Below are 16,582 nucleotides of genomic sequence, written 5' to 3' on the forward strand. Positions count from 1 at the left end.
TTGTGTACACATGCACACACACACACGTACATTTAACTCGTATTAGCTTGACAGGTGATAATTATTCTTTTGTGGAAAAAGTAGAAAAAATTATAGAAAACGTTACACTGTTTCTATGGTTTTGCTCAAACGTAAACAATAACAACATCTGCAAAAACACTTTCTTTTTGGTTTTTTTTCTGTCTATTTCAATCAACACACTCATGCATACTTACATATTAGTGAAATGCATAGGTATGAGGGAGTTTTGTTTGTAAAACAAAATGTTTTTTGTTATAGAAAAGAAATTTGCCAATATTTGTATGTATTTAATACAACAAGAACAACCTGAGAGTTTTATGAGGCATTTATTATCCTTTTTAGTTACCTAGGCCCTAGTTGTGCGATTCTTTTAAGGGAAAATATTAGTTGAAAAACCTTGAGGAATGTAATATCGGGAATAAAATCGCTTCCAAGTTATTTGGGTCAAATCCCGTTAGTTTAGTTAGTTAGTTAGTTAGTTAGTTAGTTAGTTAGTTAGTTAGTTAGTTAGTTAGTTAGTTAGTTAGTTAGTTAGTTAGTTAGTTAGTTAGTTAGTTAGTTAGTTAGTTCGTTAGTTAGTTAGTTAGTTTGTCGTAGTTGTAGTTCGTTCGTTCGTTCGTTCGTTCGTTAGTTAGTTCGTTAGTTCGTTCGTTCGTTCGTTCGTTCGTTCGTTCGTTTTCGTTCGTTCGTTCGTTCGTTCGTTCGTTCGTTCGTTCGTTCGTTCGTTCGTTCGTTTCGTTCGTTCGTTCGTTCGTTCGTTTTCGTTTCGTTCGTTCGTTCGTTCGTTCGTTCGTTCGTTCGTTCGTTCGTTGTTCGTTCGTTCGTTCGTTCGTTGTTCGTTCGTTCGTTCGTTCGTTCGTTCGTTCGTTTCGTTCGTTCGTTCGTTTTCGTTTCGTTCGTTCGTTCGTTCGTTCGTTCGTTCGTTCGTTTTCGTTCGTTCGTTCGTTCGTTCGTTCGTTCGTTCGTTTCGTTCGTTCGTTCGTTCGTTCGTTCGTTCGTTCTCGTTCGTTCTTCGTTTCGTTCGTTCGTTCGTTCGTTCGTTCGTTCGTTTCGTTCGTTCGTTCGTTCGTTCGTTCGTTTCGTTCGTTCGTTCGTTCGTTCGTTCGTTCGTTTCGTTCGTTCGTTCGTTCGTTCGTTCGTTCGTTCGTTCGTTCTTTCGTTCGTTCGTTCGTTCGTTTCGTTCGTTCGTTCGTTCGTTCGTTTTCGTTCGTTCGTTCGTTCGTTCGTTCGTTCGTTCGTTCGTTCGTTCGTTCGTTCGTTCGTTCTTCGTTCGTTCGTTCTTCGTTCGTTCGTTCGTTCGTTCGTTCGTTCGTTTCGTTCGTTCGTTCGTTTTCGTTTCGTTCGTTCGTTCGTTCGTTCGTTCGTCGTTCGTTCGTTCGTTCGTTCGTTCGTTCGTCGTTCGTTCGTTAGTTCGTTCGTTCGTTTCGTTCGTTCGTTCGTTCGTTCGTTCGTTCGTTCGTTCGTTCGTTCGTTCGTTCGTTCGTTTCGTTCGTTCGTTCGTTCGTTCGTTCGTTTTCGTTCGTTCGTTCGTTCGTTCGTTCGTTTTCGTTCGTTCGTTCGTTCGTTCGTTCGTTTCGTTCGTTTCGTTCGTTCGTTCGTTCGTTTCGTTTCGTTCGTTTCGTTCGTTCGTTCGTTGTTCGTTCGTTCGTTCGTTCGTTCGTTCGTTCGTTTCGTTCGTTCGTTCGTTCGTTCGTTCGTTCGTTTCGTTCGTTCGTTCGTTCGTTCGTTCTTCGTTCGTCTTCGTTTTTCGTTCGTTCGTTCGTTCGTTCGTTGTTCGTTCGTTCGTTCGTTTCGTTCGTTCGTTCGTTCGTTCGTTCGTTCGTTCGTTCGTTCGTTCTTCGTTTCGTTCGTTTGTTCGTTCGTTTCGTTCGTTTCGTTCGTTCGTTTCGTTCGTTCGTTCGTTCGTTCGTTCGTTCGTTCTTTCGTTCGTTTCGTTTTCGTTCGTTCGTTCGTTCGTTCGTTCGTTCGTTCGTTCTTCGTTCGTTTCGTTCGTTCGTTCGTTCGTTCGTTCGTTCGTTCGTTCGTTCGTTCGTTCGTTCGTTCGTTCGTTCGTTCGTTCGTTCGTTCGTTGTTGTTCGTTCGTTCGTTCGTTCGTTCGTTCGTTCGTTTCGTTCGTTTCGTTCGTTCGTTCGTTCGTTCGTTCGTTCGTTCGTTCGTTCGTTTTCGTTCGTTCGTTCGTTCGTTCGTTCGTTCGTTCGTTCGTTCGTTCGTTCGTTCGTTCGTTCGTTTTCGTTCTTTGTTTCGTTCGTTCGTCGTTCGTTCGTTCGTTCGTTCGTTCGTTCGTTCGTTTCGTTCGTTCGTTCGTTCGTTCGTTTCGTTTTAGTTAGTTAGTTAGTTTAGCATTTATGATTCTGATCTTGTGTTTAAAAATGTGTCAATATAGAGTGTGCGAGAGAGTGTGGCAAAATTACATGTTTTTTCTTTTTCCACGAATATAAAATGTTATTATTTTCTTTTGCAAATGAATAATTTTTTTCGTTTCATGTGAGCAAAATAAAAGTGTAACAGCAGTTGTTGTTTTTGTTATATTAACATGGGTCACAGGTGACAGACGACAAATGTTGTGAAATTAAAAAACGAAATAAAAACAATTTCAGTGCTACAACACGCTTTTTACACATAAACACATTTACTCACTCGTCTATGGTTGCAAATACACTCTCTCATGAACTGTTATACAGGTTTATTGAACACTGAAAGAAATTAAATTCGTTTTTATCATTCTAGAGTTTTTTGAAGTGTTTTAGGGAAAATGAAATTTTCAGAAAAGTATTTAAATTTTTGTTGCCATTGTTTTGTTTAGGTGTGACTAACAAACTGTATCTTTATAAAATTTTAAAACTTGTGTTTTTTTTTTTCTATAAAGATTTAATTTATGATATATGATACAATTTTCTTTGAACATAATTTTTGGCTAAGTAAATCCGTAATCAGATACTAATATTTCTTTTTTTTTTAATATAAAAAAATTTATTTCAGTGTATTTGTAGTACACCTGCGACTTGTAGAACATGACAAATATGTTTATGTTGTTTTTAACTACCTTCTCTACACATTCATACTGATAAACACCTGCTCAACATTAGGATGGCCTACAAAAGAGTTGAACAATATTGTTAATAAGAAAATTTTATCAATTCTTATTACAAGAAATACATATTTATTTGATTACAAAAGCATTAATTAACAAGATGATCATGTGAAGAGAATAATGAAGCGAGATAGAGAAATATATAGATAGATAGATAGATAGACAGACAGACAGACAGACAGACAGACAGACAGACAGACAAACAGGCAGACAGACAGACAGACAGACAGACAGACAGACAGACAGACAGACAGACAGACAGACAGACAGACAGACAGACAGACAGACAGACAGACAGACAGACAGATAGACAGACAGACAGACAGACAGACAGACAGACAGACAGACAGACAGACAGACAGACAGACAGACAGACAGACAGACATACAGACAGACAGGCAGACAGATATTACATTCCACAGGAAAACTAACTGGCAGCTGAGTTTCTGAACAACAGTCGATAATTCTTTATATAGATCGATCTATATTTATAGATAGTCAGACTGACAGAGAAGCCAACAAGTATCTAGAACATACATACCTATATAATTCTATGAGCATGACAAAATCAATATATACCCCATATTTGCAATAAAGTTTGTTCACGTTTACAAACATTTTTAAGGTCAAATCAACATTTACTTAAAAGTAGTCAGGTTACACGCCCTTTTCTTTAAATATTTGAACAATGTGAGCTAAAATATCGGTAAATTGTTATTAAAAATAAACAAAACTTTTCTCTACGTTTTACAAATAAGGACATCCTAATATACAGCAATTCCAACATGCTTCTACTCAGATATGAATTTGTACATGTAGTTTTGTATATTTGTAGATTGTTTATTTTGTAAACTTTATTGTTATGTCTTGTTATTTTTGCGTTTGTTTGTATAAATATGAGTCAGAGTGTGTGTGTGGTGTGGCAACGAATGAGTATCTGTGTTTTTATATTTGTATGTTATTAGATCACATTAACTATGCCACACGTGAATACATAAATCTAAAAATTGGCATAGTTTTTTTTTCTTTGCTGTTTGTTTGTTTGGGTTGTTATTATAGTATTTTATATAATATTTAGGCATTAACATAAATATATACTTACATACATATGTATATATATAGTATATGTAGTTATAGATACATAACAAATAAGTATATTTTTTAAATATCGGTAAATTGTTATTAAAAATAAACAAAACTTTTCTCTACGTTTTACAAATAAGGACATCCTAATATACAGCAATTCCAACATGCTTCTACTCAGATATGAATTTGTACATGTAGTTTTGTATATTTGTAGATTGTTTATTTTGTAAACTTTATTGTTATGTCTTGTTATTTTTGCGTTTGTTTTGTATAAATATGAGTCAGAGTGTGTGTGTGTGTGGCAACGAATGAGTATCTGTGTTTTTATATTTGTATGTTATTAGATCACATTAACTATGCCACACGTGAATACATAAATCTAAAATTGGCATAGTTTTTTTTTCTTTGCTGTTTGTTTGTTTGGTTGTTATTATAGTATTTTATATAATATTTAGGCATTAACATAAATATATACTTACATACATATGTATATATATAGTATATGTAGTTATAGATACATAACAATAAGTATATTTTTAGGTAACTTTTTTTCTCCAAAAAAAGGGGAGAAAAACACTTGGATTCCCTAGGTAAAACATTTTGATTTGTTAAGAAATACATATGTATGTATGTATAAATAGAAGATACACCTAAATAAACTCATTCACAAGACAAGGGTTATAATGCTTAATGTTTTGGCCTAAGTAGCTGGTGTATTCAAAAGTACTCAAAATTTAATTTCATGCTACTTAAAGTTTTTTTTTTTCATTCCTTCCCTCCCATTCACAAACAAACAACAAACATCTTAAGTTTGCCTAAAGGATATAAATCTATATAGCTGCCTTTTATGCTTCGTTTTCTTTTTGATAAGTTTATTTTTTACGTTTTTTCTTTTCTACAACAACAAAAGGAACATTTTTAGTCAATCTTAAAGTCAGTTTAGACACATTAGAAACTCAATCTTCTATGCTACATTTGCAAACACTTTAGTTTGTCAAATCTTTGGTGGCTTCTTTATTACACTTAATACTTCCATTTTTTTCTTTGTATTCCATAAAATTTTGCTTTAGAAATTGAAAGTGTTATTGCGTAGCATATTTTAGCATATGTTTGTAGGGACAATGTATTCAAATTTTGTTTGTTTGTTTGGTTTTTTTTTGTGTGGAAAATTTGTTTGGAAAAGTTAAAGGAAATCGATTTTTGTTGGTTATTTAAATGTAAATAGAATTGGACTGAAATTAATGTTAATAGGTTTGTCAAATATTTGATTTAAATGTAAATTTAATTTATGCTATAGCAAGATGAAGAATTAACATAAAACCAGTGGTACCATGTTAGGTTCTTTGGTGTTAAGGAACTATCCCAATTTAAACACTTTATATAAAGGGGACTCTAGACCCCTCTAGAATATACATATCTAGAACTTTTCTATAATATTCACTTATGACAGTTTTCTATAGAAATTTATTCAACAATGAAATTTTTTTGTGTGTTAGTTGAGAGTTTTCCAATTCCTACACATCAGGTCCTGTAGTAACCTACATCTGCCGTTCTAACTAACTAAACTAACTGAAGATGAACAACTTCTCGCCAATGAAAATTTACTGCTGAAAACTCTTCACGTTTGAAAGCTTTTTTTAAATTCTCACTCTTCACTAATGAATATTTCATATACAAATTGTTCAGCAATGAAAATCTTCTATCTAAAGCTTTTAAAAAAAACTGTTTACAATTAAAAATTTTCTTAGAAAATTCGTACGTGAACGTTTCCTACAGAAAGCTCTTCGCCAATTAAAGCTTTCTATAAAAAGCTTTTCACTAATGAATGTTTTCTATAGAAAGCTCTTTACTAATGAACATTCTTCACGAATGAATGTTTCCTATAGAAAACTCTTCACCAACTTTACAACTGTTCCCGACTAAAGCTTTCTTTGAAAATTTCTTCACCAATGAAAGTTTTCTATAGAAAACTTTTCACCAATGAAAGTTTTATATAAAAAACTCTTCACCAATGTAAGTTTTATATAGAAAACTTCTCATAAATAAAAGTTTAAAAGCACTAAAGCAAGTTTTCTATAGAAAAGTTTCACTAATGAAAGTTTTCTGTAGAAAACTTTTCGCCAATGAAGGTTTTCTATAGAAATCTCTTCGTCAATGAAAGTTTCTATAGAAAACTCTTCACCAATGAAAGTTTTCTATAAAAAGGTCTCTACTAATGAAAGTATTCTATACAAAATCTTCACCAATGAAAATTTTCTATGGAAAACTTTTCAACAATGTGAGCTTGCTATAGAAAACTCTTTACTAATGAATGTTTTTTATAGAAAACTCTTCACCACTGAAAGTTTTCTATAGAAAACTCTTCTCTAATGAAAGTTTTCTATAGAAAACTCTTCACCAATGTAAGTTTTTTATAGAAAACTGTGGACAAATATTCACCTATGAAAGCTTTCTATAGAAAAATCTTCACTCATGAACTTTTCTATAGACCAAGTTACAAGTTCTTGAAAGTTTTCTATACAAAACTCTTTACCAATGAAAGTTTTCTTTTTATTCTCTTTTAAAGAAATAAAAAATGATATAATAAATATGTAAATTTATTTTGTATAATTTTTACAGATGCTGCTGCAAGTATCATGGGTACGACATCGTGATATACATCTATTAACAGTGGGACGATATACATACACATCAGATCAAAGATTTCGTGCCATACATCAGCCACAAACCGAAGACTGGATATTACAGATAAAATATCCACAGCATAGAGATTCGGGTATATATGAGTGTCAAGTATCCACTACGCCACACATGAGTCATTATATACATCTGAATGTTGTGGGTAAGTTAAGAAGAATACTCTCCCCCTCACTGTTATATACACATTTACTATTAAAATTAATAAATTTTACATAATCATTACTTTTCGTTTATCATTACAGAACCCTCTACAGAAATTATAGGTGCCCCTGATCTTTACATAGAAAGTGGCTCTACTATAAATCTAACCTGCGTTATTTTAAATTCACCCGAACCGCCTGCCTATATATTTTGGAATCATAATAATGCGGTAAGTTGTCTCATGTACTTAAAAGAAATCTTTCCTCCTCTGTCTCTCTCCTACTTATTTTCTCTTTAGTGTTTATTACTTTTTATTTTTTTAGTCTACATTTTATCTCGCTCCAGTTAGTTCTTCTTGTATGCATGTCTAAAATACAACCTAATCCTTTTTTATCTTTTCTTGTAAATCCTTGAAATGATTTTTTACATTTTTTTGTTACTCTTTTCTGTATTTTGTTTCTTTCTACTTTTTGAATTTCAATGGCTTCTTTAAACCAAGGGATTCTTTATTTTTATTTTATTTTACTGCATGTGTTTTTTTAAGTTTTTCAGTGTGATGTGCTGTGATGATGGTGTGTTATTGTCATTTTAGCAAAAGTGTAGAAATAAATAAAATTTGCAAAAAAAAAAAAAAAAAATCCAACGTTTACAAATTGTATAAAATTCGCTTAGGTTGTGTTGGTGGTATTGACGTGTAGTACGACTTTAATAGTTCCGGCATTCTTTTCATCAATTTAATTTTATTTTATGGGTTTCCTTTTCTTTTTATCCCTTTTTTTGAGGCGGTATTTTTTGCCAAATGTATGTTTTTAGCCAATATTTTTTTTCGTTTGCCTATTTTTATTTGCGAAAACGTTATCCTTTCAGATTTGGGAAGTTTCATATTGGGGTGGACTTGGAAAGTATTCTATAAAAAGAAAAATTAGCAAAAATTTCCTATAAAAAGAGAAATTAGCAAAATTATTCTTTAAAATGAGAAATTTGCAAAAATATTCTTTAAAACGAGAAATTAGCAATAATTTTGTTTAAAACGAGAAATTAGCAAAAAATTTATGTAAAAAGAAAATTTATTGAAAATTTTCTATAAAAAGAAAATTTATTGAAAATTTTCTATAAAAAGAAAATTTATTGAAAATTTTCTATAAAAAGAAAATTTATTGAAAATTTTCTATAAAAAGAAACTTTATTGAAAATTTTCTATAAAAAGAAACTTTATTGAAAATTTTCTACAAAAAGAAAATTTATTGAAAATTTTCTTTAAAAAGAAAATTTCGCAAAAATTTTCTATAAAAAGAAAATTTCGCAAAAATTTTCTATAAAAAGAAAATTTCGCAAAAATTTTCTATAAAAAAAAATTTTGCAAAAATTTTCTATAAAAGAAAATTTCGCAAAAATTTCCTATAAAAAGAAAATTTCGCAAAAATTTCCTATAAAAAGAAAATTTCGCAAAAATTTTCTATAAAAGAAAATTTCGCAAAAATTTTCTATAAAAAGAAAATTTCGCAAAAATTTTCTATAAAAAGAAAATTTGGCAAAAATTTTCTATAAAAAGAAAATTTGGCAAAAATTTCCTATAAAAAGAAAATTTGGCAAAAATTTCCTATAAAAAGAAAATTTCGCAAAAATTTCCTATAAAAAGAAAATTTTGCAAAAATTTTCTATAAAAGAAAATTTGGCAAAAATTTTCTATAAAAAGAAAATTTGGCAAAAATTTCCTATAAAAAGAAAATTTGGCAAAAATTTCCTATAAAAAGAAAATTTCGCAAAAATTTTCTATAAAAAGAAAATTTAGCAAAAATTTTATATAAATGGAAAATTTAGAAAAATTTAGATAAATTTTCTAGAAAAAGAAAATTTAGAAAATTTTTCTAGAAAAAGAAAATTTATAAAAAGAAAATTTTTCTCTTAATATGAAACTTTCTACATTTTGCTACTCTAACTAGAAATATAATGTAAACAACCTTAAGTAAAGTTTGGTAAATATTTTCTTATTTTTTATTTAAATATTTATAACTAAAAAGCATTTTTACTTTTAGCATAAGAAGTATGAAATCTTGTTGTTGTAACTTTTATGTTTGCATTTATTATCAGCTCTTAAGTCTGCTACATCATACCAAACATACAAACCAAAACAAAACAGAAATGTTTAAAACTCTACAACTGCTAAATGGTCTATGTAAAATTTGTGCAAAAATGTTTTTGTTAAACATTTAAAAGTTCTATATTCTATTATCAATAAATAGCTAAAATATATCTTACGTTTTCGAAATTATTAAAAATTTCATTCAAAAATTCATTTATGGTTTCAATTTTGTCTAACAAAAACAACATAGGTCATTTTGCCTGTAGTTTTATATCTCTACAATGTTTAGCTTTCTTTCTCAATTTCTGTTTTCTATTTTCATTTGTTATATTTGCAGATTATCAACTATGATTCACCGCGTGGCGGTGTTTCGGTTGTTACAAATAAAGGCGAAACAACGACCTCCTTTCTATTGATCAAATCTGCACGGCCATCAGATTCTGGCCATTATCAATGCAATCCATCGAATGCTAAACCAAAAAGTGTAACGGTTCACGTGCTCAATGGTAAGTATTCAAAAATGATTGAACACAAAGTATATTGAACCAACTGGTGGCATACTTACCACTACTTATCGGCATTATGGCTACAATATAATAAAAAAATAAAAATAAAAATTGTTTTTGGTATAATGTCATCGACTTCATCCTCTTAACAAGGTTTAGTGTCATAAAAAAGTAATGATTTTAAGACACCATAAAAAAATTGCAATATTTTTTGGGAAAAAACACTTAATGAAATTGCTGTTGACCCAAATACAAGTTTGTATTACAATTATAAAGGGAGATTATTTTGGTTTTACTGTTGCTGTTTCTTTTGTTCAGACTTGATAGTATTGATTTATTTTTGTTCTCCTTTTATAAATATATAGTTTGATATCGTTTCTTTTTTCTGGGTTTTTAATAGAATTGTAGTTGGCTGTGGTTACCAGGTTAATCCTATTACTTTGTGATTATTGAGAATTATTATGGGCAAATCAAAAGATTATCATTTACTATTTCACACCTAAAGAACATAAATGGTATTAAAGTCAAAAATATTTTGTTTGTTCTACAACCATAAAGACGAAAACCAATAAATTAAATAAAATAGTTATTTGAATAAATTGTTTCTAGTTGCTAAAGAAAACTTTGTGAAATTAAATGATTTTCTATGAGATTTTAATCAACAAAAGATTTTTATAAAAAGCAAATTTAAAGTAAATTTTTGAACTAGAACTGAACTAAAACTGAACTACAACTGAACTAGAACAGAACTAGAACGAACAAGAACTGAACACGAAACTGAACAAGAACTGAACAAGAACTGAACAAGAACTAGAACTGAACTAGAACTGAACTAGAACTGAACTAGAACTGAACTAGAACTGAACTAGAACTGAACTAGAACTGAACTAGAACTGAACTAGAACTGAACTAGAACTGAACTAGAACTGAACTAGAACTAGAACTGAACTAGAACTGAACTAGAACTGAACTAGAACTGAACTAGAACTGACTAGAACTGAACTAGAACTGAACTAGAACTGAACTAGAACTGAACTAGAACTGAACTAGAACTGAACTAGAACTGAACTAGAACTGAACTAGAACTGAACTAGAACTGAACTAGAACTGAACTGAACTGAACTAGAACTGAACTAGAACTGAACTAGAACTGAACTAGAACTGAACTAGAACTGAACTAGAACTGAACTAGAACTGAACTAGAACTGAACTAGAACTGAACTAGAACTGAACTAGAACTGAACTAGAACTGAACTAGAACTGAACTAGAACTGAACTAGAACTGAACTAGAACTGAACTAGAACTGAACTAGAACTGAACTAGAACTGAACTAGAACTGAACTAGAACTGAACTAGAACTGAACTAGAACTGAACTAGAACTGAACTAGAACTGAACTAGAACTGAACTAGAACTGAACTAAACTGAACTAGAACTGAACTAGAACTGAACTAGAACTGAACTAGAACTGAACTAGAACTGAACTAGAACTGAACTGAACTAGAACTAGAACTGAACTAGAACTGAACTAGAACTGAACTAGAACTAGAACTGAACTAGAACTAGAACTGAACTAGAACTGAACTAGAACTGAACTAGAACTGAACTAGAACTGAACTAGAACTGAACTAGAACTGAACTAGAACTGAACTAGAACTGAACTAGAACTGAACTAGAACTGAACTAGAACTGAACTAGAACTGAACTAGAACTGAACTAGAACTGAACTAGAACTGAACTAGAACTGAACTAGAACTGAACTAGAACTGAACTAGAACTGAACTAGAACTGAACTAGAACTGAACTAGAACTGAACTAGAACTGAACTAGAACTGAACTAGAACTGAACTAGAACTGAACTAGAACTGAACTAGAACTGAACTAGAACTGAACTAGAACTGAACTAGAACTGAACTAGAACTGAACTAGAACTGAACTAGAACTGAACTAGAACTGAACTAGAACTGAACTAGAACTGAACTAGAACTGAACTAGAACTGAACTAGAACTGAACTAGAACTGAACTAGAACTGAACTAGAACTGAACTAGAACTGAACTAGAACTGAACTAGAACTGAACTAGAACTGAACTAGAACTGAACTAGAACTGAACTAGAACTGAACTAGAACTGAACTAGAACTGAACTAGAACTGAACTAGAACTGAACTAGAACTGAACTAGAACTGAACTAGAACTGAACTAGAACTGAACTAGAACTGAACTAGAACTGAACTAGAACTGAACTAGAACTGAACTAGAACTGAACTAGAACTGAACTAGAACTGAACTAGAACTGAACTAGAACTGAACTAGAACTGAACTAGAACTGAACTAGAACTGAACTAGAACTGAACTAGAACTGAACTAGAACTGAACTAGAACTGAACTAGAACTGAACTAGAACTGAACTAGAACTGAACTAGAACTGAACTAGAACTGAACTAGAACTGAACTAGAACTGAACTAGAACTGAACTAGAACTGAACTAGAACTGAACTAGAACTGAACTAGAACTGAACTAGAACTGAACTAGAACTGAACTAGAACTGAACTAGAACTGAACTAGAACTGAACTAGAACTGAACTAGAACTGAACTAGAACTGAACTAGAACTGAACTAGAACTGAACTAGAACTGAACTAGAACTGAACTAGAACTGAACTAGAACTGAACTAGAACTGAACTAGAACTGAACTAGAACTGAACTAGAACTGAACTAGAACTGAACTAGAACTGAACTAGAACTGAACTAGAACTGAACTAGAACTGAACTAGAACTGAACTAGAACTGAACTAGAACTGAACTAGAACTGAACTAGAACTGAACTAGAACTGAACTAGAACTGAACTAGAACTGAACTAGAACTGAACTAGAACTGAACTAGAACTGAACTAGAACTGAACTAGAACTGAACTAGAACTGAACTAGAACTGAACTAGAACTGAACTAGAACTGAACTAGAACTGAACTAGAACTGAACTAGAACTGAACTAGAACTGAACTAGAACTGAACTAGAACTGAACTAGAACTGAACTAGAACTGAACTAGAACTGAACTAGAACTGAACTAGAACTGAACTAGAACTGAACTAGAACTAAACTAGAACTGAGAACTAGAACTGAACTAGAACTGAACTAGAACTGAACTAGAACTGAACTAGAACTGAACTAGAACTGAACTAGAACTGAACTAGAACTGAACTAGAACTGAACTAGAACTGAACTAGAACTGAACTAGAACTGAACTAGAACTGAACTAGAACTGAACTAGAACTGAACTAGAACTGAACTAGAACTGAACTAGAACTGAACTAGAACTGAACTGAAAGAACTGAACTAGAACTGAACTTGAACTAGAACTAAAATACATGTTGTTAAAAATTTTCTATAACATGAAAATGATTTGAAAAGTATAGAAAATTTATTTAAATATTTGAAATTTTATAAATAATTAAAAAAAACATGTTTGAGTTGGAGAACAGCAAAAAAGATGTAAATTAAACAGGTGTTTCTCATTCTGTTTCCAGGGGAATTCCCAGCAGCAATGCAGCGCGCGGGACTAGCACTTCATCGAATGTCTCAAAGTCATTATATCTTAGTGTACCTGTTAACGTACTTGTTTACCTTAGCATATGTCAGGCAATACACAAAGCTACCGGCTGTAGTGTGTCGTGGTCTAAAATCGGTGGTCATGTGATAGAAACATCCATAAAATTGTTAGGATTTCTGCTACTGACACTGATGGCTGGCTTTTTCAGACTATTAAGACAGCAAGCTAAAACAACAACAACGTACAGTAATAAAAACAATAAGAAATTTATAACAACAACAGCTGAGACAGTGGGTAGCAACAAAAGTGAATAAAAACAGTAGCAGTATGGATTCAACAACATGTTGTTATTACATGCAATTGCGCGAAAATTATCATATGACACGTACAGCATTACAATCTTCTACTAACACCACCTCTAGCAGCAACAGCATCAACACGAACACTTCAACAACAGCTATTGTTAGATCTACGTGTAAACGTCAATCATTGTCAGCGCCTTCAACATCTCCATCAACGTCGTTTTTGTTGTCGTCGTCGTCGTCGTCGTCATCATCATCATTATCACCAGCATTATCTGCAGCATACACTCTGTCTTTCGCTGTGGATATTTGGTGTTACCTATTGTATTCTAAAGAATATAATTTATTTAAAAAAGCAACATCAGCAACAGTTACAACAACAGCATCATCATCATTTTCATCTACCCCCTGCTTGTTAAACAATTGTTGTATTTCATCTCGCTGCTGTTGCGGTTGTATTTCAACTTCATGTCGTCGTTTAGCTGTTATTAAATGTTTTTCTCCACTACTTCCCTCAACAATTTCAGCATATTTCTGTGAATCCGATATAAGGTGAGTCCAATATATGGCTTGTACAATACGATGATGTATGATTAAATATCCTCGCGCTCCTTTTTATACTAGTATTCTTACTAACTAAATACTAAAATAAAAACTACTAACACTACCAAAATGAAATAAAATTTAAACAACAACACAAACAAAAAACTAACACTACTACGACTAATATTAAATAAATAAAAAAAAAAATAACTAAAGATTAATAATAATATTAACAATAATAAAAGAAACTACTCAATCTTAGCTCATACTACAACATACTCGTAAATGTGTATTTCAAGAATCGAAAAAAACCCAAAATATAAGAAAACTAGGAAATTTATATTTAAAAAAAATTACTGAAAAAAACCAAACTGCTAATAATTTAATCTAAATTGTAATAAATTGTTCTAAATTTAAGTTCATCACATTTTCTTGGGTGTCTTCTTTTGTTATTTAAAGTTAGAGTTCCATGTGTATTGTTAAATTTTTAGATGCAGGTGATTTTTTATAACAGTTATTGTCCATTTTGTTTCAAATTGAAATGTTTTTCTAAATTTGGATTTTGAACAACATTTTAATATTTATTTAAAAGCTCTTCAGCAATGAAAGTTTTCTATGAAAACTCTTTAGTTTAGGTTTTGGACAGCATTTCAATATTTTGTCATAAAGCTCTTTAGCAATTAAAGTTTCATAAGAAATTCTTTATAAATGAAAGTTTTCCAAAGATAAGTCAAGCTTAAATAGAAAATTTCTCACCAATTTCATCATTACTGAAAGCTTTTAATAAAAATCATTTTTACTAATGAAAGTTTTTCAGAGAACACTCTTAACCAATGAAACTTTTTTATAGAAAATTCTTCACCAGTGAAAATTTGTTATAGAAATCTCTTCAGCAATGAAGCTTTTCTATAGAAATCTCTTCAGCAATGAAACTTTTCTATAGAAAACTTTTCACTAATGAAACTTTTCTATGGAAAACTTTTCACCAATGAAAGTTTTCTATAAAGATCTCTTCACCAGTAAAGGTTTTTATAGAAAACTCTTCACCAATAAACTTTCTACAGAAAAATCTTCACCAATGAAACTTTTCTATGGAAAAATCTTCAGTAATGAAACTTTTCTATAGAAAACTTTTCACCAATGAAAGATCTCTTCACTAATAAAGATTTTTATAGAAAGCTCTTCACTGAAAAATCTTCACCAATGAAACTTTTCTATAGACAAATCTCATCAATGAAAGCTTTCTATAGAAAACTCTTCACCAATGAAAGGGTTCTGCAGAAAACTCTTCACTAATGAAAGTTTTCTACAGAAAAATCTTCACCAATGAAACTTTTCTATAGAAAAATCTTCAGCAAAGAAACTCTTCTATAGAAAACTTTTCACCAATGAAACTTTTCTACAGAAAAACTTTTCACCCATGAAACTTTCTATAGAAAACTTTTCACCAGTAAAGGTTTTTTATAGAAAGCTCTTCACCAATAATACTTTTCTACAGAAAAATCTTCACAAATGAAACTTTTCTATAGAAAAATCTCCATCAATGAAACTTTTCTATAGAAAAATCTTCACCAATGAAACTTTTCTAAAGAAAACTCTTTATAAATGAAACTTTTCTATAGAAAACTTTTCACCAATGAATGTTTTCTATGAAAAGCTCGTCGCCAATGAAAGCTTTCATAAAGATCTCTTCACCAATAATGCTTTATAGAAAGCTCTTCACCAATAAAACGTTCCTATAGAAAAAACTTCAGCAATGAAACTTTTCTATAGAAAAATCTTCTCCAATGAAACGTTTCTATAGAAAACTTTTTATCAATTAATGTTTTCAATAGAAAGCTCTTCACCAATAAATATGGAACTCTCCTTATTTAATCAAATTTATACATTAAAAACAAACATTAAATTAACATTGATTTCATATTATGTTGTATATTAATAAGTATTTTTTACATAAATTGCATAAAAAATTAAGTAAAATCTATGAAAAAACAAATAAATTATAAATTACATTAAAACAAACTATTTACATAAATATTTACATTAAATTCATTAGATACGAATGACTGAATTTGAATAGAATGAGTGAAATGAATTAAGAAGAAAGTAGAACTGAACTGAAGTGTATTGTGTGAAAGATAGAGAGAGAGAGAAAGAGAAGTGGATGAATGTGAATGTATGGGTAAATGAGTGTAGGTGATAAGTATGTAATAGAGATTTTGTACATAAACATGTTTTTTGTTTTAAATTATTAAATTAAAATTTCCCTATTTAGTTTATAATTGTAAATAAATGAAAATACATATTTCTAAAGTCTATAAAGACACTTCATAGAGAAAGCTCCTTGAACATACTATAGAAATTCTATGTATATGTTGTAGTTTAAAACTAAAACTGTTGCCTATATTGCTTAATCTTAGAAAGTCATTAACAAAACTAAATACCTAAACATTATTTGAAAAATAAGGAAAAACACATACATACACTTGAATATTAACCTTGTACTTAATATAAATACAATTTATTTCAACCACAAATTTTTGTTATCTCTAATGTT

The 16,582-nt window shown here is 30.9% G+C and overlaps 1 protein-coding gene across 2 annotated transcripts; it reads left to right on the forward strand.

Moving 5' to 3' along the window:
* Positions 1-6,817: 6,817 nt before the first annotated feature.
* On the forward strand, positions 6,818-14,043 carry LOC119614627 (zwei Ig domain protein zig-8-like). 2 transcript variants are annotated; one of them, XM_037970741.1, is made up of 4 exons: positions 6,818-7,040; positions 7,141-7,268; positions 9,460-9,628; positions 13,136-14,043. In XM_037970741.1, exons 1-4 carry the CDS (start codon positions 6,818-6,820, stop codon positions 13,492-13,494), a joined length of 879 nt encoding a protein of 292 aa, XP_037826669.1. In that variant the 3' UTR covers positions 13,495-14,043. The 2 variants fall into 2 exon arrangements, with proteins under 2 accessions (XP_037826669.1, XP_037826670.1); XM_037970742.1 differs by having other exon boundaries at positions 13,158-13,583.
* The last annotated feature ends 2,539 nt before the right edge of the window (positions 14,044-16,582 follow it).

This window comes from Lucilia sericata, unplaced genomic scaffold, assembly GCF_015586225.1.
Source record: "Lucilia sericata isolate MDLA Ls3-8-SP2 unplaced genomic scaffold, ASM1558622v1 Contig003175F_arrow, whole genome shotgun sequence".
NCBI lineage: Eukaryota > Metazoa > Arthropoda > Insecta > Diptera > Calliphoridae > Lucilia > Lucilia sericata.

What these genes read in the sequence shown, in the direction of transcription:
- LOC119614627 (XM_037970741.1), top strand. Translation starts at nt 6,818, where the DNA reads ATGCTGCTGCAAGTATCATGGGTACGACATCGTGATATACATCTATTA. An exon ending in TATACATCTGAATGTTGTGG is followed by an intron (nt 7,041 to 7,140) that starts GTAAGTTAAGAA and finishes TTATCATTACAG; the next exon opens with AACCCTCTACAGAAATTATA. An exon ending in AACGGTTCACGTGCTCAATG is followed by an intron (nt 9,629 to 13,135) that starts GTAAGTATTCAA and finishes TAAATTAAACAG; the next exon opens with GTGTTTCTCATTCTGTTTCC.